Genomic DNA, 24,826 nt, shown 5'->3' with positions numbered 1-24,826 from the left:
CAGCGCTGAGGCATCTTCAGTGTGAATGGGTGGGAAAACCCTAAGGACAAAATATGACAGATTGCCTTTGTGATGGTTCTCTTTGGAGAACCTGATTTTGTGATGGATTAAGCTGATTAGTTTGAAAGCACACACTGAACCAGCTGGTGGCCCACAATGCAGACAAGCCAGCTTAACAGCTTTTCCAGAAGATGTGGAACAGTTCCTCAGGCAAGGAGCAGCACCATAAGAGCTGAATGTTCCCACAGCGACTTGCAGATAGTGATAGTTCCTTGACGGACTGAGACACAGCCAAGTCTATGTTGGAGGAGGTAAGACAGGGTCAGGGCTGGAATTTTAAACACATGACAGAGGGGATATGTCCAAAAATCAGCATCCTTTTGCCAGAGCTGAGGAGGAGAACCACCTTGTCTCCAGTTAGGTATCACCTATATTACAGTGACTGTTCCATCCTGTGTTACAGATACGGGAGAGCACAGAAACAGCCTGTTGTGTCTATTTATACAAGCATTAGAATAAGCTGCTCACAAACCAGCTAAAGGACAATCTTTCCTCTGCAATGGTAAATGGGGAACTGAAAGACCTCTAATACTACTCCAATTCTGGAGTCTAACCTAAAGGCAAAAAGAAGTAAGAAAGGGGAAACACCATGTTTAAACTAATCTAGCTCCGTCTGACTGGAACAGAGCAGGAAGAATTCACACAAGCACTTCATTTGGCAGATGTACGGAGGCAGTCTCTCCAGCATAGAGGCAATAAGCAACTGAACATGATCCTGCAACATCACTTTATCTGGCAGGCCACAGTCCAAAACCCTGTGCATCTGTACCAGCACCTGACAGTACATTTTATTCCACTTCCACAGGGGTACGCTGCTCTCTGAAATACTGTGTGGAGACACCCATATTAGTCTTAAACAGATTCCGGTACCGGGCAGGCCATGTTCACCAAGCTGTGCACAGACTAGTTTATCTTACCGAGAAGCCTACTGAGTTATCCCAAAGAGACATTTGTTCTTCAGACCTACACTTAGATATTACCTGCACTACACTTGCTCATCTCATTGCTGAATGACATCCTGATAGCCCCGTTAGGATTTTGTGACAGATGATTAGAGGCTTTTGTGCTCTGATATTCATCCTGGCTAGCCTTCTTCATTGTAGATTATAAATGAGCTAGAAACCAGTTTGCTATGTCAAACTTTTTTCAATTAAGAAAATCCCTCCACTTCTTTACCAGGTAGAGTTTCATTCCAATAAGGCTCTTTTATATAAGTTAAATATTTATTTTAATAAACAAAAGAAATAAATACTTCTCTTTTCACATTAGATATTTCCTTGGAGACGCACAAAAAAATAAAACAAACCCCAACTATGGGGGCTTCACTATGGATTTGTTACAAATCAAAGATTGTAAATGCTTTCTTCTTATGGTCATCACAAATCCAGTTTTAGGAATCAAGTAGATCGTGGATATTCCAGAAACAGAAGAAAACTCTCCTTGAGGAAACAGTAGCTAAGCACGTTGTCCTTATGGAGATTAGCTTTGGTAATAGAATCATTACCACCAGAGATAAAAGTCCCATTTGTCCGTAATCTGGCCCACGTGTGCTGCAAGGTAGGAGCAGAGGTTCACATAGCATCCGTTCTTAACCATTCCTTGGGCAAGGACACAGCAGTCTTTGTCTTGCACTTATGGTGCACTAGCTGATTTCAAAGAGAGTTGCCGTCTCCAAAATTTGGAAAAAAAAATTAACCACTACTTTATAGCCTAAAGAGGAAAATTTGTGTGCCTTTTGAAATAAGGCATTAGAAAAATAATTAAAACGAGAGTTAGTCACCACACGGTGATCACAGTGTTACTCTAATAGTGCATGTCTCACAGCAGCTGCTGATGGATTATTTCCCACACCATCTTCCTGCGGAAGTAAGGCATGTTATTCTGAAAAGAAAAAAACCCAAAAACATTAAATATGAAGTCACAGTTGAAAGAGGCAGAAATACGTATAAGCATCCAGCTGTTAATTCCTTAATGCGACAAAGTTCATTTTAAGAACAGTCAACACCTGCCACTTCAGATGCAGCACTGGTTTGCCCCACCCCCCTACTAAATGTTTGCAAGACATGACAACCCAACAAAACCAGATTTGCTTCGCTAACAGCTTACAAGTCCTTTCATAAAAGCTCACTGCATTTGAAAACAACTACTGTTTTAGCTGGTCAAAGGGTTGAACACATTTCTCCAAAACATACAAAGGCCAGGTATGTTACAAAGCTATTATCTGCAGTACCTTGCCCAAGAGGAATTTCACAGGTTCTGCTAGGAAGCAGATAGTAGAAATAAAGACAGAATACAACTCTACCCTCTTCCAGCCCTCGTATTACATACCAAAAATGAAGCCTCTGAGACTTCACAGTTAACAGCTATGCAACTTCCCCACCAGTTCTTTTACTTGTGTGAGAAATCTAAAATTTGCTTTATGAGCTTCACTCACCTGTGTGAAAGTGATCGGTTTGTCTCTGGAGATGTAATCTGCATATTTGCACATAAAAACCCCACAGTCGCTTCCATTAAGTTGTTGGGGAATTTCCTAATGAACACAAAAAAAGGGAGAATTTTCCTCTGTCTTCAAAGAAAGGCAATTTGGAAGTAGCATACAGTACTCAATACAGATAATACACTAACCAGACACTTGCGAACCTGCTTTTATTATCCATTGATCGCTCCTAGCACACACAAGGAATATACTCAATTAGCCACACAACATCACTTCCCTCTGCTTCCTTTGCTTAGATGTTAAAATCCAAGTTTTTGGCAGGCCAACAGCGGATAGCAGCCTTCATTCCTGCAAGGTGTCTTGAGGTTTGCACAGTGCTCAGTGCAACTAAGCCTTTGTTCTTTAAATTGAGTCTTTAGCTACTACCTGTCACTGTTAGATTTGTTGAGAAACATCAACCCTTTGCTATGTTACATGCCAGGATTTGCACTCCACGTAAGAATTAAAGGCCCAAATGCAAAACTGATTTTAGGAGCTTACATTCTCCAACAAAATATGACTTGTGAAACTAGGGCAAAAGCCAGATTCACCTCATGGGGCAGGGGATGTTCTCTGTGGTTTTTTTTAAATCTATGACTAACTAAAAAAATAAAATAAAAAGTTTTCAGCCAGCAAGGAGAGATACTGCTTAAGATTCCATTCCAGCATGGTTTCCTGATCCACTTGCAGTCCGAGGCGGTACATTAAGAACAAGAGAGGGTTATGGGCATTCTCTAAAGGCTTAGACTTATTAGTATATGTTAGGACCTTCATGATGAGGAGTTACAGTTCACATTTCAAATCCAAATAGTGCTCACATACATGTGACTCCATACTGCGAAGAATCCACTCTGAAAGAGACAGCTCCAGATTTCTTTTTTCCTTGCTTTCTTCTTGCAGGTATCGGCTGTTTGAAACAAAACAAAACCACTCTTCACCTCCATATTTAGGCCAACAAAAAAGAGCTGCAGAAGCATCAAAGGATACTGAACGGCTGGATAGTAAAATGTCAGAGGATATTCACTGCAGCTGAAGCAAGGCATTTGGAGGAAACCCCAAATCTTAACTTTACATACACGGTGACAGGCTGTGAGCTAACGGCTGTCGGTCAGGAACGAGATCCAATGATTCCAACAGAGACTTCCATAAAAGCATAAGCTTATTGCTCAGCAGAGATCAAGCAAAGCAAATAAAACGTTATCAGAAAGGCAAGAGAAAAACCAAGCCCTTCCAGTATGCCTTTCCATGGCGTGCCTTCATCCCACATACCTCGTGCCCTTCTGGAAGAACAAGTACAAAGGCTATTATGCTAGCACCTCTGGCTGAGGATGTTTCCAGGCCACAGGTTGCTGGAAGAATACGCTGAGGAAAAAATCATTATGCAGCCCTATTCTTAAACGCTTTCCCAGGCATCTGCTGTTAACTGCCGTCCAAGACGGTACTGGGCTAAAACAACATTTGGGTTGATCCAGTGGGGCTACTCTTATGTGCTTGGTCTATAAAGTTGTTGGACTAAGGGTTTTTACTACTTCTGCATTGGTGGCAGACACATCTAGGGATGCTGGCTTACACACAGTTATAATGGTAAAAAATCTGTACATACAAACCTATACATACAAAAAACTGTGTCCACAATGTTTGAGATTCATGTTATGCCAGCCGATACATCTAGAAATGTTTCCTACAAGACATCTATCTTGAACTGGAATCTCAGAAGTCTGAATGACACACAGTAACAGCACGAGGGTAGTCTGCTGGAGTAAGCCAGAGGGTGGTTTTGTTTAAAACATCAAACCAGAAGCGTGGAGGCACAGAAGAACTGAGGAGAAGGACGTTACAAGCTCACTACAGTAAAAAGGATGAACATAAGAAGCGTGAGGAAAAAAAAAAATTGTCTCAAGGCAAGAAGAGAAAGGAAGAGCTAAGCAATAAAGAGTTGCATAGCTCATCATAAAAAGGAGTGGTTATGCCATAGGATGCTAACATTACTGAGCTATAGTAATTTGAAAGGTCTTAAAGAGTGGGGTGCATGAAAGAACTGAAACACTCTTGCAAGAATGCAATGCCTTCCATAGACATCACATACATCACATTTCCTCTGCCAGTCAGGCTGTATTTTGAAACATTTCCCTGAAATTCTTCCCCCTAGTCAACAGCCCACCTTCACTGACTGCTAACAAAGTTAGTTTATTTGTGCCACAGGCCTATTATACCTTTGGCAGTGAAGCTTTGGCTGAGAATATATTGTGAAGTTGGCAGAATCCAGACATCTGAGAGCCTGGAGAGAAGGGCAAGACTAGATAAGTAACTGATGTTACAATTCATATACAACTTGTAGCAAGTGAATCAGAAAGATTTCTGGTTTGTATCTATGAGAAAAGCAAGAACATCTAGTCACGTGTTAAAGGGAGAAATCTAAGAAAACAAACAAACAAAACATTTCTCATGGTTCAAAACCAAAGCAGTGACCAAGCAGCTACTTACATCAAAGTTTCACAAATCTTGTCACCCTTTTGTCCCACCGAGTCGAAGTATTTGATGCTCTTCCTTCTGACATCTATAACCTGTTATTAGAACATGATTAAGTTAGACACAGCACAAACTTGTGCTAAGTGACATTTCTTGCTTGTTTTTTCTCCTCATCCAGTTCTAAAGAAAAGCCAATTTGACTCACCGCTAGTGCCCAGTGCACTCTTAAGTGAATGGGCACTAAGATGAGGTCCTGTTTGAACAGATCCACACCTCTGGTCCATCTTTTTACTGCTTTGTAGCCCCCAGAAATTAGCTTGGGATAGAAGAAAGTACTAAAAGCATAAAGCGCTGGATATCTTTCTTTCTTATTTCTTTCCACCAGAAGATTCATGTAGAAATTAATGATCTGTATAATAAAGAGCAAACTTTACATGAAAAACAGGACACTGGCTCACCAAATGAAAAAATACAGCAGCGCTTATCTGCTGCCCACCATTAAGTATGCAGCTGAGACATTTGCACTTAGGTTACTTTTGCAGCTTGATATAAACACCTCTCACCCACTCCAACTAACCTAGACAAAATTTGATTAAATTCTAAGAGCTATGCAGTAGAAGAAATAAAGGTGCTTCCAGTAATATGGGGTTCTTAAAGGCCTAAAAATCGCAACCCTACAGATACTTCTGGGATGTGCAGAATGAAAAGAAAACTTATAGACACTCAAGGTGTATTTTAAAATATATACTGAACTAGAAAACCTCTGTGTTGCAACAAGTTTTACCTCATCATTTAGCCAGTGAAGGTTCCTTAGTGTGTGGATGTCCTCACGGGTGACCTTTAGTTTGAAGGCACTGCTCATGGTCTCATTGGGCTCACCTTCGTTAAATGCAGCAGTGACCTCTCTCTCCATGGCCTGAAACAAATGGCAAATGGCTCAGAAAGGTTCTGAGCATGCTAACCTGTAGACAGCATTCAAATTCAAGCCTGTTAAAGCCTGTCAAGTTAGGTTCAGGTGACAGAATAACCCTGGAGCTTGGAAACAGCAACAGTGTTTCAGATCAGAGGATTAGTGGCTTTGTCAGCTTTTTACTGAGTTATGAATGGCAGTTGTTTCAGAGTCCTAGCTTTGAAGCTCAGGTTGTTTCAATTTGCTTTCACAACGGAAGCTGATATAAAACATGCAGAGCAGCAAGCACAATAAAGCAGCTGAAGAACGAGCAGAAATACAGCAAACACCTCTTCTCTCACATAAAGCTGGAGCCCTTGCAACACTGATGCTTATGCCAACCACAACAGGCATTCTCCACACCAAAGCAGGTAAGACAGGAGCCTGAAAAAACCTGAAGGTGGTGAGCTTCAAAGGGAATGGAAGCGACAGCAAAAAGGGAAACCAAGGTAACTACACCAGAGTCATGCAATTAGAAGTCTGCGTTGTGCATCTGACTGGTTGCAACATGGATGCCTGCATCTAAGTTTGCGTAGGGAATGCAAATAAATCACTGGGCCTGTTAGTATAAAATACTCCGATCTGCAATAGCATCTCCTTGACTGAATCTGAGATAGCAAAATGAGAAAAACACCTTTTTTTCCCCTTGTATTGAAGCATTACTTTGCAGACTTTGGTAAAACTTTGATTTGCTAGTCCCTTGCATGTCAGTTGTCAACGGGCCAAAAAGGAAGAGCTCAGTTAGATCAGCAGGACTGTAACTCCAAAGAATAAAAGCAGCCTAAGTTCATACGAGGAAGGGAACTAGAACTTCCAAGCCCTGTTGGATATAGTTAGTAAGTTAACTCCTATGATCCCTGTTATACACAGTGCAACCATGGCCAGTGCACGTGTGACTGAGGTCCTGAGGACATGTGCAAGATGCTCAGGTTCCCCATAAGTAATGCAACATTGTGGATCAGCAAAGCTTACTCTTCAGGACCTATTTGCACGGCAGGACAGGTTAAGAGGCAAAGACAGTAAAACAGCATGGACTAGTCAAGCAAACAAATGTGTGTTAAATATGGTCCTTGGTAGACTGTTTTTAAACCTGGACCTGTTGCTGGCCTGCTCACAGAAGTCCCACAAACCCTTATGTTAGCACAACTTAAGGAGTTGCGGACCATACTAAGCCTTTAAAACCAGCTTTATTGCTGACCCTGGCATTATGAAGTCACGGCTACAGAAACTTAGTAACAGGTTAAATACAAGCCCTTAAGACTTCAAAAAGCCTTAAGAACCACCGGTAACAGATAGAGTCACTCATGGCTGTTTCAAAGCTTTCTGCTTTGAGCAAACAGAACTATGGTACCTCTGTGAGTGGAGAAAGACCTTCTACTCTTTTTTCTGAGCTTGGGAATTTCTTCTCTTCCACATCAAGGGCAGATGACTTTCTGGACAAAACAGGAGCCAGACGTAATCTAAACGACACTTCTTCTGAGATTTCAGCCCCACGCTGTCTCTGTTAGACAAAAGGACATCAAGCTAGCAAACAAATACAGATTTGCTTGGCTTGGGAATAATGCAGAATGTCTTGCTCATGTATAAAAATGGAAGGATATTTTTTACATGCTTCCAAACAGCAAACTCCAAAGTTAGTTTTACTGATACTACATTGAAACTACATCCAAAATTTAATAGAGTCAAGACAGCCAGAAGGTTGGTTTGATTTGAACTAACATTAAGAAGCTCAGAAAGCCTCCCTATGTAAGTATCAAGTTGAGACTGAGATTAATCTTTCTTATTTCCATGGATAAACTTTTATTTCCGATTTCAATCCTGATCAGAGATGAAAGTCAGAGATGTACCTCCTATCTCTCAAAACAAGAGGAGGCTAAAGATGATGTAGACTAGTACTGCAGGTCAGCTAAGCTTGTGCACTACAGGCTTTGAAGTTTTACCCAAAAGAAAAGAGGAAAAAACAAAAACAGTATAGTGCAGTGCGCTCATAATAGTTCAGAAATAAGTTTCCTGCTGCCATTAATTTTTTGTGAAAGCACTATTCACTGAATAATCCTCCCCCCTTCCCTGGGGAAAAAAACACTGGAATAAGTACATAACTTACCTAGCAACATATGTAAGGATAGAGTGCAGAAATTCATGATCGAAAACACTCAGTCATATTTTATAAATAATGAACTACTAAATAACACAAGCTTACCCCTGCACTGGCCTGTTTCACTGGTCTTCCCTGTTCATGAGAATTTTCTGCCGCTGTGTAGTACCTGAGAGAAGGAAAGAAAGAAAGGAGTTGTTTCCAGTGTTGTCGCATTTAATTCTGCAGAACCCATCTTCTGGTTAAGAAATGCTTTTTGCAGAGCTGAATCTGACTATAACCTCAGTGGCACACATGAACAAGAGAAGACATTATCTCAACTTCCAGCACCATTCTTTTGGAGCAGCAAAAGTAGGATAGAAGAAAGAGCTGGGAGCCTTTCCAACTTTTTTCCCATCAGTATATGCAAGATTCCTTTTGTTTCTCTATCAGTTTCATTATTTGGAAAACAAGGAAGCAACCAACACCACCTCTATAACGTGCTTTGGGATATACTGGTGAGAAATACTGCAAGCCAGGCGTTATACTGCAAGGTATAACATAAGTATTTGCAACTGTACTTGCATCCAAGTATAGTTAGCTTACTGAAACTAAGACCAGCACATTCAGTTAAAAATGGACAGCTAGAAGATGTTTACTTGCCTTTTATAGGCTAGTCAAGAGAGTGACTATCCCCATTTGGAAAGGATTATCATTAAAACAACGCGGACTCTGAAGAGCAAGCAAATACACAGACATTAAAGTTGTCCGTTTACAGGTCCCTTTTCCTCCAAAAACAAGCATTTGCATTGTCCTCGAAGATTCCCCCTTTCCAGGGGGAAGGCCTACAACAGACTCTCATGGTATCCCACACTCATTGTGCTTTAAAGGCATTCAATCCAGCATGGTAAGAGTAGATATCGCAAGCCTTGCCGAATGACTTCAGTTAGTAGCTAAATCTGCAAAAAAGGCAAGAAAATGTTCCTTTTACTTGAACCCATCATATTCTCAGTTATTTTGTTTCCTTCTCTCCCTTGAGTTTAGAGGAACTGCTGACAGTTTGAGCACAGGAACAGTGCTGCACAGCTGAATGTAGCGCTAGCTTTTAAAGCAGGGAGAATAATAGGGCCAGAATCAGCCAGAAAAAGCAGGACTGCCACAGCTAAGTCTCTCTGTTCCCACCTCCACTTTCTCCCCTTTTTGTTTAAGGAACGGTCACTGCAAAAAGATGTGTAGATCAGACTGCCATAGAAAATCTCTCCCAGTGACTGTACTTACTGCAGCCAAAACCAGTTTTCCTGCAACAACACAAAGCCAACTGAACTCATACTGCCTCCTGCTCAGATGACTAATGCAAAGGAGTTCACTCAAAGTCTCTCTCAAACAGACAACCCAACTGCACGCTTCCTTTTCAGTCTCATATTCAAACCCAAAGCATCCTGTAAGTTACAGAAACTGCCTCAGTCCCACTAGGCTTTACAAGGTTCCTCATCCTGATGCTTAGGATACTAGCTTCAAAGTGAAAGAAGGGAAAAGTCGACTTGGTAATGGTTAGGCAGAAAGACACCTGCAAGGGATGAAGATGGCTACATTCCCTGCAAATGCAAGGACAGCTTGGCAATGCCACCACTTCCATCCTCTGCTGACTCTCTTCCCCTAGCAAAGGACTTGGCATAATCAGCAAACTCCACACCAGCACAGGCCCTGTTGGTCAAACAGATGGGCTTAGCATGGGAGCTGCACTTGCGATGCAACTGGCTTGTGAACAATTCCAGACTCACAAGGTAGCTCCTCCTGTTCCACAACCCTGAGACAGGAAATACAATTTTTTTCCTTCTGGACACTACTCGAGGCAGAAACACACACACACACAGAGCCAAGAGAAGCAAGAACCATGATTAAAAGCCATGCTTAATGTACCTGATCATATCATTTTTCTGCAACCACTGTGGGCCACAAGCATCAGCACATTTGATACCTGCACAGAAAGATGGGAAAGCATTAGCAGAGAAACAAAAAGGCTATTTTTAATTGCAAGGAGACATACATGGTTCTCAGTTTATGGGTGATAACACAAAAAACTTCTAATAATGACCGGATGGTTAGAAAGTTTGAACTCTGGCAAACACACCTCTTGAATGTCATGTGCAAGTTTATGAGAACTGAAGCAGGAAATGTACTAAGTTTTAAAGCCTAGACTGCATACTTGAAAAAAATTTAGTGATTTTTACAATAACTGCACACAGCCCCCAGCTCAGAAGCGTAGACTGTCACTTTGCACCACAAAGCAAGCTTTCCCCAAATTTTAGTACCAACTCAGAGATAATTTCCAAACCCATACAATTGTGTAATAAAGTCACAGATATGTACAAAGAACTGATGAACTATTAAGTAACAAATAATAGGAAAAAAACCCTGATTGGGACAGTATTAAATGTGTATACATGAACACATGACATTATAACAGTGCTGGGTACAAAAGAAAATAGTTTATCAGCAAACCAGTCTAACCAGCCCACTCTGCAGGAGACAACTAAGGTCACCGTAAGTAGTTATATATCTTCAGTATGCTAGAGAAGATATGTAAAAGAAACTAACTTTATATAAACAATGGTATTGTGCCCATCCAGAAAAGATGTAATTAGCGTGTTTGGTCTGGAAGCTCTGCTACCAGGAGAATGGTCAACTACAGCATTAAAAAGGGATTAAAGAGTAACATATAATCCCATCTCTAAGCTAAATAAAAGGCACCTAAGGGTGCACAATTAATTTATTATACTCTACTACCGCAAACAGCCGGATACTAAAAAGTTTACTACTGTGCAAGTGTAGAGTTATGTCTACACCATCATTAACACGGTATTGGCTCTCAGGCGCAATTTTAACAAACCTTCTCACTCCAACAAAAGACTTACAAAGCCACTTCAGCTAGTAAGTGTGTGTGTGTGTGTGTGTGTGTATTTTTTTCTTTCCTTCCAGAAAGAGCTTGTTTCGTTTTAAGAACTGACATAAGCTATACCAGCATAAATGCTCTAACCCACCTAGAGTTCCTTATAAAGGGACACAGCTTGACAATACAGTAGTACCAACAAATCTTTTTAGTATAGACTACCTTCAAGACTTAAGGAAATGCCCTGCTTGATTAAGTCTACCTACGAAATGGAACAGATATGAATCACAGGGATACTCACTGGTTTTTAGTGTCATACACTGGTAGATGTCTTCTCCACGCCTTTGTTCTTCCAGACGACTTGCAGACATCACTGGTTCCTTCGAGGAGGCTTGAGCACTTTGATGCAGCAAGAAACACAAGAGAAAAATAAGAATTTCTATACATACGGTGTTTGCTATCGGTGCATACCAATACACTAAAAAGGATACAGTTTATTTCTACATGATTGTCTACACTACAGAGTTGGAGACTATAAGTTAAAGAAATAGAAGCTTGTAAAATAAAATTAGGTTGTTCAGTCCATTAACAGAAACGTGCATCTCCCACACTGGTTTCATCACAAAATGCAAAAGGCATTCTGTTAACAGGCAGTTTACAGTCAAAAGCCTGGTTACTTTCAAATCACACACGCTGAAGATACAGGAGTCAAATTTTCTATCTATCTTTTCAGAATTTTAAAAGAGACAAGTCATGAAATTTGCTTCCTTTACTTCTTCACCAGCCTTTTTTTTTTTTTTTTTTTTTAAAGAAAGTATACTTTACACATCCTACAAACATCTGAGTTGCCCTGAAGAGGCCATTTTATTTTATGGGACAAGACAGCATTCATTACAACAGTCCTTGATGAAATTTTAAATACTTCTCTTCAGTCTACATGTATGAAGATCACGCACGACTTCTGATCCCATTCAGTGGCCTCCCCTGGAACCTTTTAACTGCAACTGACAATGACAGGAACTATCTGCTATGGCTACGTCTGCTTTAGAAAGCAGTACGGCTCAAAAGGAATGGATCTGCAAGGGAAACAGTTGACATTGAGAACACAATGTCCACAATATACACATTTCAGGGATGTTTTACTTGAGCCTAGCTCTACGAGGACTTCAGGGACTAAATGCCTACTCACAGTTGGAGTGCATTAGATGCACTCAATAAGAACCCCTTCTGGTTTAGCTTCATCTGAAAGAAACCTATTTCACATGCTCCAAGAATGCTCTGCGATATGAACCAAAGCACAGAAGTCGATGATTGAGATATCAGATGCCAGAAACCGGGTCTTGATCCGCCCTAAAATGCTAATGCAGGTGCACCAAGAATGATTTGAAACACTGTTTTCCACATCATTTTCAATCACCAGAATGTTTAAATGTGCTGTGCTGTTTTGATCTGAAGTCACGCGTTTACATGTTTTCTAGCTGTGAACCACCAAATGGAGATTTGGGCTTTTTCTGAGCTTATGGGAACAATCCAGGTCTTGGAGCATTTAAGAGAAACTACAAGAAGGGACGGCATTTTCTACCATCTTACTATGTAGAAAGGCATGCTGGAATTTAGCACTATCTTGGCATCAGCATTTTACAACAACTAGTCCCCCTTCTGCACAGCTTTGAAATATAACTATTCCACCAAGAGAGGTGTTTTTATTATTACTATTATTTATTTATTTATTTATTTTTACACACACTGGCATAGTTAATTTAGCGTCCTGACACTGACACAGCTATAAAGATACCAATATACTTATAACTGGTATATAAGAATCAAAAGTACCCACAAGATTCCTTTTTTGGCTGCTTCAAGCCCTGGGATTCTACATGCAGGACAGCGATGGCATTTTGTGTACTGCAAAAAGAGACCTTCCTACTCAAGTGCGTGAGAAGGATTTGCAGGGTAGGGGGGACGCAGGGACAGAAATCTGGCATTCCCTGGGTTTAAGTTAAGCTTCACATTCTCAAATAAAACAGGACTCCTGACCAAGAAAAAACTCAACAATTCCAAATGAGAGGAAGATAACTTCTAGTATAAAAATCCAGGGCACTGACTGTAGCACCATTAAAAAGAACGTACGCTACTAGGAACGCTTACCTAAACTAGATACTGTCTTAATGCAGATACAATAAAGGAGTATCAGAACCAGAAATACACTCATACCAACTAACAAATCTTCACCTTTAGAATATACCTTCTTAGAATATTCATGCTTCAGCTTGGGGGCCGGGAGGGAAGGTTTTTTTTTTTTTATTGTTTTGTTTTAAAGGCCATAAAATACTTCTAACCTTAAGCAACACTGTGGCATATTACAAAACAGTTTGCCCCAACACCTGCTCTGGGACACTATCCAGAATCCTGAGACTGCAAAAGATGAATTCCCTCCCCCTTCCCATTTATAGCAGCTACAAAGTTGCTACTAAAAAGTTAGCGTTCTTTTTTCTATAATTACTTGCAGAAGTTTGTAGATTGAGGAATTGGGCAGCTTCTAGGATACTTTTCCTTTACTAGTTTCAAGAGTCCTTTGCATTTCTCCTTTTCACCTCTCTGGACATCCTAGCAGAAGGGGGGAAAAAACAAAACAAAACAAAAACACACATTATAACCACTGCATATGAAGCAACACAATACTTGTAATAGAAAATTGGTACAGACTGCACAGGTGTTCCCAGAATCCTGGCGGTCTCCAGTTTTATTTTAGCAGGAATTCCCACACCCTCATTCCTCTTTAGGTGTGGTCTGCACTTCTTGCATAATAATTCTGGTTAGCACGCACTCCTGTCAATACACACAACTACCACGTTGCTGTGAGTCCCCAAGGTGATATCTTAACCATATTCCACAGTTCCTCCAATACTTCTTCAATATAAGCTAGGTTTATCAAATATTTTCCAACAGTTGCTTCAGATACTGGGAGGAAAGGACAGGGCAGGGCTTCTCAGTCCTTCAACTAAGTACCATCAGCAATTGTGCCATTTTTACCTGCACCATCCATTTAAGGTTGCTACGTAAAGACAGCACTTGAGTTAGGTTAAGGACAAAATACTGAAACAAGAATTCTAGTCAACCCTGCAACAAAAATATACTCAGGGACAAGGCAGTACAGTTTAACTGCTAAGTGAAACTGCCTAGGGTTCCTCCCCCAGCACATCACTTCCACAAGAACGGGTTAAAATTCAGTCTTTTGGCAACCCAAGGACTGCTCTATTTCAAGATCTGATGCACACAACGGCAAATAAAACATTATACACTGACTTTCAGAAGCGTCCCTTCAATTTCATTCGCTATATCCATTGCACTGAATGTTACAAAATTCACTTCAGCGAAGATACAGTTCTGTTGCAACTATTAAGTTACTCGATTTCAAAAGACACCTTTCTCATCAAGCTTACCTCTTCAGCCGTACAAAAAGGCCTCCCCGTTTTGCCAGATTCTGATGTTGTGGATTCTAGCATAGTGTGCTCCCTAATGGGTGGCCTCAGCGTTAAGGCGTCTTCTAGAGTTGGTTTGATCCGGTGTTTGCCATTCCTGCTTGCGCTAAAAATACCAATGGCAAAAGAAATAATAACATTCAAGTAAGCATCTCCCAATTCAAGTTGCACCAACGACCACTTTGTAAAGCATGCACATTGATTATGATGGAGACAGACATGAGATGTTTGTGACTTTCAGGTAAGACTTGCTATCATCAAATACTCAGTGGGAAAGCATGAGAAGTTCTGCACAGGAAAAATTCTCCAAGCAAACTGCTACTCTCAGGGTCATTTCCACAGCAGTCCATGCCCTGAGTCATTACAGAAGATCAAAGATCCATGCAGGTGTGTTATTCATGTCATCAGAACTTCAGGTGTTCTAAAAGCCAGCACGCTGAAGCATAGCTGCTGCTTTTCTCGTCATGGTAATCCCAAGCTGGGACACACACAAGACTACCAATCTAATTTTGAGACCGGGAGGCAAACAGTGAATGTGTGAAATCACATCCTGACCCATTCCTTCCCTCTTCCAACTATTTCTAACTCTGAGGTAAGCATACAAGCAATGCTTCAGCGTCACCCAAACAATAAGCAGAAACAAATGCAAAGTCAAGATCAGCCCTCTTATTAAATCACGAACTATTTTATGCTCAACATCATGCACTTAGCAGCAACTTATTTTTTCCTGTCAGACTATTTAGAAGCTTCTGACAAGTTTCCCTGGTCCCAACCTCTTCTTTTCAAGTTCCACACTTTCACCTACCACAGACCATTAATCTGGATTTAAACAAAAAGTTTAAACTTTGTTGGAAATAAAGTAGCTGGAGACCTCCTTGTAGCATTGCAGCTTGAAGGAGTTCCAGAATACCGTGGAAAAAGGTAGGTGGACAGATATAAATGTCATGCAACACACAGAAAGTTCGAGAACAAAAGTGAAAGACAACAAACTTTTCAGAGAAGTCAAAGAAAACCAAAGGATTTTTACCTCAAGCAAGGGATTGTCTTATGAGAAAGGGACAATGCTGCTTTATTCAAGCGAGTATTGCTTCCACAAGGCATTTTGTCTATAAAAGAAGAGCACGAGCCACCAGTAAATACAAAAGGAAACTAAAGTTTTATGAATTTACAACGAAGAGCTTCACCAAAAATGAGTTCTTTTCATTTTCTCTGTTACATCATAATACTATTTGCACTAGGTTACTATGTTTACAGTAATTTCAGGTTTTCACGCTGGCAGCTAAAGAAATTTGTGGACACAAACTACTGTCAGCCTCAACTTGAAATAAAAAAGGATTATCAGAATCTACGATCTGAAATTAATGCAATTTACTTCAGGCAAGCCAGCAGCAGACATATCAGAACTGCAGGACAGCATCCGACACAGCTCTTGCACTTAATACTGAGATGACAAGACAAATGTCTGGCCCAAAAATCAGAAGCAATGCAAAGATGCAGGAAAGAAAACAGACTTCGTGCTAAAGCACTCCTAGATTTTACCTGCTATTGCATCTACCAATGTTAGTACCGCAAAACCAGTACATAAACCTCAGGGTGGTGTCACACGATACACAAGGTAGGGTAAAAAAGGAGCAAGTAAATAACTTGATGTCAGCCTTACCAACTTGTAGCATTTCTAAATCTTGTGCACAACCTGCTGGTCTATTAGACAAATTGTCAGAAGCAGTGGACTGAGTCTTGAGTAAAAACAGAAAAGGTAACTGTGTGAGTATAGCATGAACGCAAATCCAAGCAAACACATAATCCTCCTGAAATTTAAGGTCAGGTGTATTATGATTCAGAGACTATAATTTACTGATTCAGATCACAGCAGAATGCAGATCTCTACAGGTCCTCTGACAAGTACACTTCAATTTTTTAATATAGTATCTCATGTATGCAGTGATTTTGTACACATTACAGAAGGGATTTTCACTTAAAACCGTTTTATATCCAGTTCTATGCAGTATTTTGTTCTAACTGAAAACTTCTGGATCATGAAAGTTTAGTGTGTTAAAACTGCATGTCATTCTTCAGAGAAAAATTGAACAAATCTCAAGTACATTAAAACAATGTGAGCCTATCACTAAGTTATATCACTGTCAGTGCCTAAACATTCTGAAGTATGATAGATTAGTCCTTGAAAAATAAATTTTGTACAAATAAAACAGTTAGAGACTCCCTCAAGAGCCAATCGTTAGAATGTGACAGTTTCTTATTCTTCTTATCCTAGTGGGGCAATAAATAACAATGCACCTTTGAAACCAAACTATAAAATCAAGCAGTTCAAGAACCACTTTCACAGAACCAAAGTCCTACAGGAATCTACTCATGGACTGGTAGATAATGCACCTATCAGAAAGAGGTTTTCCAGAGGAAAGCATGCAGTTTTTCTTTGCAAGGTAATATATCTTGACTCTTTAACTACGAGCTTGAAAAAAAACCACGCAATGCCTGCAAACACACTAAGGCTATAAACTTGAACTACTGTAAAGCATCTGGAAGACAGCAAACGTTTAGCTCCTGAATTACAAGTGCTAGAGTAGAGTATTGAAACTTGAATGATGCAAACCCAGCACACAAGAGCTGCCTGTTATAAATGGAAAAGAAGAACCTAGCGCTGTGCAGCCTTAGAACACGTCCAACTTCAAGATGCACTAGGGAAAGCAGCTCATCTTGCATGCATTCACTCAATATCATAACTACCTATTTTCAAAAACCTTGCTAACCTCTTCTGCAGACTCTGCGCTTGGAGCTGCATTGCTGACCGAAGCCTTCCGGTGTTTATCTGCTGCCTTGGCTGGAAACTTCACCACAGCAGGAACTTTTTCAACTCTCTCTTTAGGCTTACGGACGGCATAATCTAGAAAACCAAGAAAGGCCATACAAGAACGTGATTAAAAAGGGGATTACAGCTTTAATATAAATAGAAATCCACCTCCTTAAAATGCGTTCTAGTGCTCCAGGTAGGATTAAGTTACACACCTTACTGTCAACAGCAGCTGGTGGTGAGTTTTGGACCAGCCAGCTCACCTAGCAGGTCTTCAGAACCGGGGCTCAAAGACTAACCTAGGAGCCTGCAGCCAGATTTTTAAGGACACCCTGCTTTTGGGAACATTCAGTGTTTCTAGAAAAGCAGCACATGGTACAATTTCTATTCTTCACCCCCTCCATACACGCCTGTGCTCCTACAGTTTGCTACGTGTTGCTCTTGACTAATTGAGAAAAGCCGTTCACTAAGGTCTAGAAACCAAAGCTACCCAAGCCTTTTCTTTTCAGCATTCAAAAAGCAGAAACATGCAACCCCTCAGACAGTATTTCCAAACGTTAGCAAGCCAAGATTGTCTAATGAAGGACTGTGTTAGAGATTAAATGATATTACACAACAGCATTTGTTTGAAGTTAAGAGAATGACATCGAAGTAGACGAGGGCATAGGTGGTACCAGGTTCCTAGAAGCAGATTCGGCCTACTTACTAAGACTCGCAAATTGTTCCTACTGAGGGTTGGTCATGCTGCTAAAAGGAGGAGCGAGACATCAGTTTGACATATTCTCAACTGTTTTACGCTCTGAAGTCTGAAAAGTGCATTTACAGTTCAGCAGTCTCTACCATTAAATGAGAGGCAGCATCCTTTGACAAGCAGTAACTGAGAAACTCTCCTCTTGGAACTTGTGCTAGTAAAAGTCCCAAAGCCTAAAGAGCATCGCTTTCTCCCTCTCTTTCAGTAAACACTGTCAAGGGGAATATTCCATCTCAAATCGTGACCAATGTGGCTGGTATCTAGAGGTACTAACATGGCTGCAGGCGGCTGCACAGTTTTCCTCCTGAACACTGTAATCACTTTGCAGAGGGGGTATCACAAAGTCTCACTGAGGAGAGCAGCAATACCACTCCATCACTCTCGGCCGCTGCTGTTTTCTCCTACGCCTAACCCCTGCTGCATCTCCACCCTTTACGCAGCTCTCCTACCTTTTCCAAATTCACATGCCAAACTTTTCAGACTCAGACTGAACTCAGACTAGTGTCTTCTGTTTTCAGTTCAGAAGTTTTTTCTAAAACTCACTAGCTGGCTACAATCAGAAACATCATTTTTCTCTGCCTGCCATCAGTTTAAAAGAACTTTCCTTAATATCCCAGATTCAAAATGGTTTCTCAAAATACAAAAGATAGAGGTATTTTGAACTAACAGAGGTATAGCATCATGAATACAGATAGGGAGCACACAACTTTGCTCTAAAAATGCTCTCTGCTGCTCAAACGTACGCACGCATGCATAGCCAGAAACCACCAAATGCAGTCCACAACGCTCTACTGATCTGGGATATCTCCTAACGGCTGTGGAAGTATTGTACCCTGCCGTACTCAGTCAACACAGATAACACCACATTTAGGGCTAGGCCCCATGACGCACCCTCAGGCCCCTGCTACAGAGATGATCACAAGGAGAAAGGAACGGCTTGGAAAGTCGATTTCAATAACAGTGATTAAGTACAAAAGCCAGAGTTTTCCAAGATGCATGAAACCTAAGAAAAAGACATATTAATTACTTCTATAATGTGTAATACCTGATTTTCGCTTTTTGGCTGGAGTCTGGTCAGGATCTTCCACAGGTGACTGAACGCTGAGGAAAGAACATGCAGAACAGTGTTTTGCAACCACAGACAAGCTTCTAAGAGACTGAGTTCCCTTCACAGGGCCCAAACGTTCAAAATTAGCTTTCATGTCCCAAAGTTGTCCCCTCCAACCACCTCTGGGATCATGTCAGACAGAAACACATGAAGGTCTCTTCAACTGCAGTTACTGCCACTGCTGCAGCATCTCTCATCAATATACCACACATCTCTCTCAGGCAACAGACCACTCACAGGCAGCTACTTCTCCCACTAGAGCATCTTCAGCCTCTTTCTCACGTGTTCCATTAACGTCTCCTTACATCATCATCCAATGTTTTATTTTTGTTACTAGGAACAAAAATACTACTGAGCTTAAGATGTAAAGTTTATCCTTAGAAAAGGGGCATACTAAAGATTACCAAGCCATCTAAGGTCATATGTAAACATATATATCACTACATTAAGTGAGCTGCAAAAAAAGAAAAGTCTGAGGACAACAAAATGTTTCCTTTTAAACTGTTACGCTCCCAAACACAAGCTGGTACCACCACTAATGGACTATCTTCCTTTTGTATCGGGTGCACAAAAAGTTCTTCAAACATAGCTGATATCCTTAACTGCACCTTTCATATAACACAGATGACATTTGCTATTGATAGGCTAATAAAGGTAGGCAGAAAATACTGGGGGGGAGGTGTTAAATGCAAGTCTGATATTTCAGAAGATAAAACCGAAGAGGATAAAATACATCTGTGTCCTCCTGCTCAATTTTTTAGCAAGAGCTAAGTTTCATTCTGAGCTGGTCTTCAATGAAAACTTTCCAGCATTAGTCTTGCAGCAGAGCTAAAGTATAATTCATCCTTCTCAATGCTACATTCTGAGGTAGGTACAGTTTAAATACCTGCCTGTGCTAGCAATAACTGTTCTTGAATAGAACTGCATCTTTCTCCAGTTTTAGCAGAGCACTAAACATCTGTGAGAGCATTGTTTTGTCCTTTTTTACTTTATCAAACACTTGGGTGTTTAGAATTAGCTTGATCACAGGGCAAGATGAATTATTTCTCAGTAATTAAGAAATAAATGAGGAAGTCCTTGATTTTTCTAAAGTAGGCATGGCCTCCTAGGGAACACAGATAGGCAAAAGACAGAAGCTAGGGAAAAAAAAAAAAAAAAACGAATCTATGCTTAGCTACCTGTGACTCCAATATGAATGCGTGCACACCTCCTGGGAGGAGGTTATGCCCTGTCATTACAATTTAGGTTTTACCAAGGGCCTGGGAGACAGTAATAAGGACACTGGTGTCGAGTAATATTTGAAACAAGCTGAAAAAATAGACCAGAAAACACGAGTCATTTGAAACTGCTCTCCATGCAAGGATATGTTCACGTCCTTCTCCTTGTTCTAGAGGAGACAGCACCCATTTGCAGCCATCATTTTACTTTCCCCCTCAGCAGCCACAGGAAAAAAAATAAGGTATTAGAAAAGTGCAATAACGCTGCATATATGCATGTAAGCTCAGGCCCTCTTCTTTTCAAACCCCCCTTCCCTGCCCCGCAACAGCACAGAGAACAGTTTGTTAAGGTTTATAGTTTAAAGCTGTAAGTAAATTCAAATTTTCATGGGTTAATGAAAGAAAATTGAATATTGCACTTCAGTGGTGCTCTACAATAGTAGCTAATGTGCTCTCAGTTAGCAACGTTTGAAAACTTATTTTCGGCAGCAGGACAGCTTCTGAAGCCACCTAACACAGTTTCATTTGCATTTCATCCCACCTGCTTAACATCATCGTTTCCAATGATCAGTTAGCGAACAGAGGCTCCTGGTCAAACTATGAAATGAAAGTCTACAAAGGTGAATTCTTCGGTTTTGGATTTTGCTCTTCGTTTACTGCACAGTAGCTGTGAACAGCTATTTATGCAGCAACTGGTTCTTTCAAGCTCAGAACACCTTCACTTTTCACATTCACTCTGAAATAATATATAATATTATTAATATAATATAATATTAATATGATATTATTATTATATAATATTAAGCATAGCCTCAAGAACCTCCTGGAGCAACGGTTCCTCATGGAGAAGGCGACTGTGCTCAGCAAACCGTAGCACGCAGTCAGTACACTCGCTCCTTTCAGGGAGACAGAGCTGGCAGACACAGAGATGCCTCAGCTATCAGCCACTAGCAGCTCAGAATGTTAGGCAAAGGTTCCAGGTCACTTGGCAACACCAACGGTTGACACCTGTGACACCATCGCCTTTCCTTCCACTCTGTATACATATACAAACCATACTATGATCCCCATATTTATATCCCCTGCCATGCCTTTCCCTCATCCAATAAATCCCTGGATACATATACACTGTCCCCTCTACCCCTTTTGCTCCATCTAAACACACACGCTCCAAATCTCCACCCCTTTTCTTGTGTTCATATCCCCACTACAATGACAGAAGGTGAACAAGGGGGTGAATTCGCTAATGGACTCAGTGGAAACATCCAGCATCCAAACCAAGCAGGAGGCAGAAGCTTTGTTTCTGGTCTCAAGGGCCCAACAAAGCGGTGTTGGGCCCAAGCCTTCCCCGTCCCACCATAGGACTGCCTCAAACTGGCATTGGAGAACTGCCCAAAATAGGCTTTCGGGCTCTTCTTTGGAGGAGGGTGGTGGTGGGAGGTGTTTACAGGCATTGCCGGAAACAACTTTGCACACCCACCGAGAGATGTTACCACCATTAAGCTGCCTCATGTTGCACTGAACTAGCCAATGTTCGATGGTCCCTGAGGTGGGGCAGAGTCAGACCCTCAGCAGCCAGTGGCGGGAGCTGAGGAGGGAGGGGGGATGCCTGGTGCTGCAGCACAACTAGGGTCAAGGATGGAAAGGCACAGAAAATGGGATTTTAGCCCTTCCAAGAACAGCTGCACAAAAATGAGGAATCTTCCTTTTGGTTCAGGTGAATGAACTGCAGAATTTAACTAGTGCAGAAGTCGTTGTGCCACGAGACCAAACCCCAGATGAGAATGAGGAGGTCATCGTTAAAATCATTGGGCATTTTTTTGCCAGTCAGGTAAGGTTTTGAAATGTCTTTCTTCATATTCCTAGCTAGTTGAATCCCTAAAGGAAACCTGTCAGTCTTGCCAGCAGGCACCAAACATAGCTCTGTGCGAGCATCCTTGTTTGTACATGAGCATCTCTGTTTTTGATGGGTCCCTCGCTTCCTGGAGGCGTTAGAGGTATTTCAGCAGCTCTCCCCAGGTGTACTGGCACTAAGCGTAAAGGTAGCATTAATCTAACTAAAAATATACACCTACAAATCATCTTAAACACCCCACATTGTGGCACCCAGGGTGTAAATCATCTCTCCACCAAGCCCATGCCTGTTCCTAGGGATTGTATCCGAAATTCCAGTGCTGGCAAGGGAGCCCAGCAGACTGCGCTCCCACGGAGACACCTATACCATAGGCATACGATGTTAGAGGAGACGAATCCCACCTTAGTGCAGAACCCGCACCCTGCTCACCTGCCTTCACATGCGAGTAACTGTTCAGATAGGACAGTATCACCCGAAAAAAGAAATTCACTCTTGGAATCTGTGGCTGTGAAAAGGACAGGCTAAATACATGAATTGCAATGAAATGCTTGTAAATGAGGTTGCCTACCCTTCACAGAGGCACGCCGAGCCTGTTCCCACCAGAGTAAGTCAGGAAGAGAGCACCTATTTCAGGATTCACCTTGTTTTTACATCGCAATGCAAACATGCAGCCACACACGCAGGCCGTAAGCGCGGGAGCCTTCGCCGAGTGCAACATGGGCGCGCTCTGTGCGGCAGCAATGTGGAAATGTGCATTGCTTTGGCTTTTACCCCCCCCCTTCCCATCTGGCAGTTGTCCTGGAAGAGCACGTGTCCATCTGTGGTCGCCAGTAACTCGGCCCTGCTCCCCAGCCAGGCACGAGCAGGCAACCTGGGCCGCAGTCACCTAGGAGCATGGCTGCTCCTTCTTTAGCATTTCACGCCAGCTACAGCGATGCCAAATCATCGTCCTGTCCCATTTTTAACTAAAAGAGCTCAGCGGCCAAGGAGCCGAGGGATATTCGGTTGTGGCCGGGGCGGGCAGCGGGGCCAGGCGGCCGTGGCGGCCACCGCCGTGCCGGGCGAGCTCGCGATGCCGCTCGCCAGGCTCTTCCTTCTTCTGCCGCCCTGATGCCCAGCTCTCGCTTTGTCTGCAGACCGCGCAGCGCAAGATCAGGGAGATCGTACAGCAGGTGAAGCAGCAGGAGCAGAAACACGCTCAGGGAGCCCCGGCCTCGCAGCACAGCAAGTGAGGCTCCCGCCGGGCCAGCCCGCAACACCCGATGAATGTAACCCTGCCCACGCCTGACACAACAGCCGATCAGGGGAGCAAACCAAAGACCGTCCTGAGGCACGAAAGTCTGCCTGTGGCTGGGGCCCTGCAGAGGACGGACGGATGGATGGTGGCCGGGGAAAGGGAGAGATGAGATTATTTCTTCATTTTCCCTGGATTCCCTAAGGACTTGAGGAAGGTTTCAGCTCTTTATTGACTTTAGGGCCCAGTAGTTCAATGCTGTGCTTTAAGTAGCCTTTCCTGTTTGCTTCAGTTCTTGCCTTGTAGTGGGGTATTGTCATTTCTGAGCTTGACCCTGCAGTTTTCTCATCTATCAAAGTAGCATTTTTCTTTTCAAAACAAAACCAACCAAAGAGCCCCACTGTGCTAGTGGCATAAGAGTTTGTGAAACAAGAGAATGCTTTCCAAGTCCTCCTTGTACTTCCCCCTAAACATAGGACGCTCAGGCATTAGGTGAAAGGAGCAGAATGAAACTCCCTTGAAAAGCTCGCCTGGACACAGACAGCTAAACACGCAGACTCCTAAACTAGAGTATAAACCTTGTTAGGAGATAACAGCTTTGGTGCCTGCAGCTTGGTTAAAAGGCACCTGTGTGCCCAGAGTACCAGGTTGCCCAGAGAGGTTGTGGAGTTTCCATCCTTGGAGATAGTCAGAAGCCATCTGGACAGAGTGCTGGGCAACCTGCTCTAGGTGACTGTGCTTGAGCAGGGGCGTTGGACCAGCTGATCTCTAAAGGTCCCTTCTCACCTCAACTGTTCTGTGATTCTGTGTGGCTTTGGCTGTTGAAAGCCTCATTTTGTGAGATACCATGAGGAAATTACATATGTACCTTTAAGTCTCTCCTCTGTATGCAAGGTCATCTCACAGGTTCCAGCTTTTCAGCTGTTGCTTGGTTCCCTACATCCACGTAAGATGCTTTGAGTTACCCAAGAACATCCTGTGGAGAGAAATAGTCTCCCAAATCTTTTGGGCTTTCTGGCCCAAAGACCCTATGTGCAAACAGCTGCATGTTGGATCTGGGCCTCCCTTCTAATTCTAGCTGGTCAATGGGCTCTTGGAGCTGATCAGCTTCCACTTTCCTTTGTGTTGCTTGAAAGTACACGTAAGGCCTGTGATGCAGAATGAGTAATACTGTATTCCCTGGCTGCCTCCATGGGGATGGAGATCTGCTTTTCATCCTGGTTTGCACGTTTCTGCTGCTGCCATCTGCTGTGTGACTGGGTCCTTACTCACAGGAAGTATGTGAAGGGCTCAGACACAGCAAATGTGGGCCAAACAGAAATCTTTAAAGCACTGGTGAGCACAGGTCTCCCCAGAGCTGAGTCACTCAGGACAGGAGTGAAATCATTGCTGAGTGTAGACTGTCTGGGACTCGGAAAGGCGGGGACAGAAGAGGATTCAAACTTGGAGACT

At 42.2% G+C, this 24,826-nt stretch overlaps 2 protein-coding genes across 2 annotated transcripts; both read right to left on the bottom strand.

Moving 5' to 3' along the window:
* Window positions 1-1,292: 1,292 nt before the first annotated feature.
* Window positions 1,293-13,481, bottom strand: LOC136992633 (sentrin-specific protease 2-like). Its single transcript, XM_067302115.1, has 11 exons — window positions 13,422-13,481; window positions 11,220-11,317; window positions 9,949-10,006; window positions 8,155-8,218; window positions 7,306-7,455; window positions 5,790-5,921; window positions 5,211-5,414; window positions 5,021-5,100; window positions 3,359-3,443; window positions 2,495-2,590; window positions 1,293-1,941 (listed from the first exon to the last, which is right to left on the bottom strand). Exons 2-11 carry the CDS (start codon window positions 11,287-11,289, stop codon window positions 1,879-1,881), a joined length of 1,002 nt encoding a protein of 333 aa, XP_067158216.1. The 5' UTR covers window positions 11,290-11,317; window positions 13,422-13,481; the 3' UTR covers window positions 1,293-1,878.
* LOC136992634 (sentrin-specific protease 2-like) lies at window positions 13,252-19,480 on the bottom strand. Its single transcript, XM_067302116.1, has 6 exons — window positions 19,006-19,480; window positions 17,169-17,302; window positions 16,061-16,136; window positions 15,428-15,506; window positions 14,362-14,506; window positions 13,252-13,525 (listed from the first exon to the last, which is right to left on the bottom strand). Exons 1-6 carry the CDS (start codon window positions 19,160-19,162, stop codon window positions 13,418-13,420), a joined length of 699 nt encoding a protein of 232 aa, XP_067158217.1. The 5' UTR covers window positions 19,163-19,480; the 3' UTR covers window positions 13,252-13,417.
* Window positions 19,481-24,826: the final 5,346 nt, after the last annotated feature.

This window comes from Apteryx mantelli, chromosome 9 (assembly GCF_036417845.1).
Source record: "Apteryx mantelli isolate bAptMan1 chromosome 9, bAptMan1.hap1, whole genome shotgun sequence".
In the NCBI taxonomy this organism is placed as follows: Eukaryota; Metazoa; Chordata; class Aves; order Apterygiformes; family Apterygidae; genus Apteryx; species Apteryx mantelli.
The sequence above is the reverse complement of the archived record's forward strand: the minus strand, read 5'-3'. Positions and strand labels throughout refer to the sequence as shown.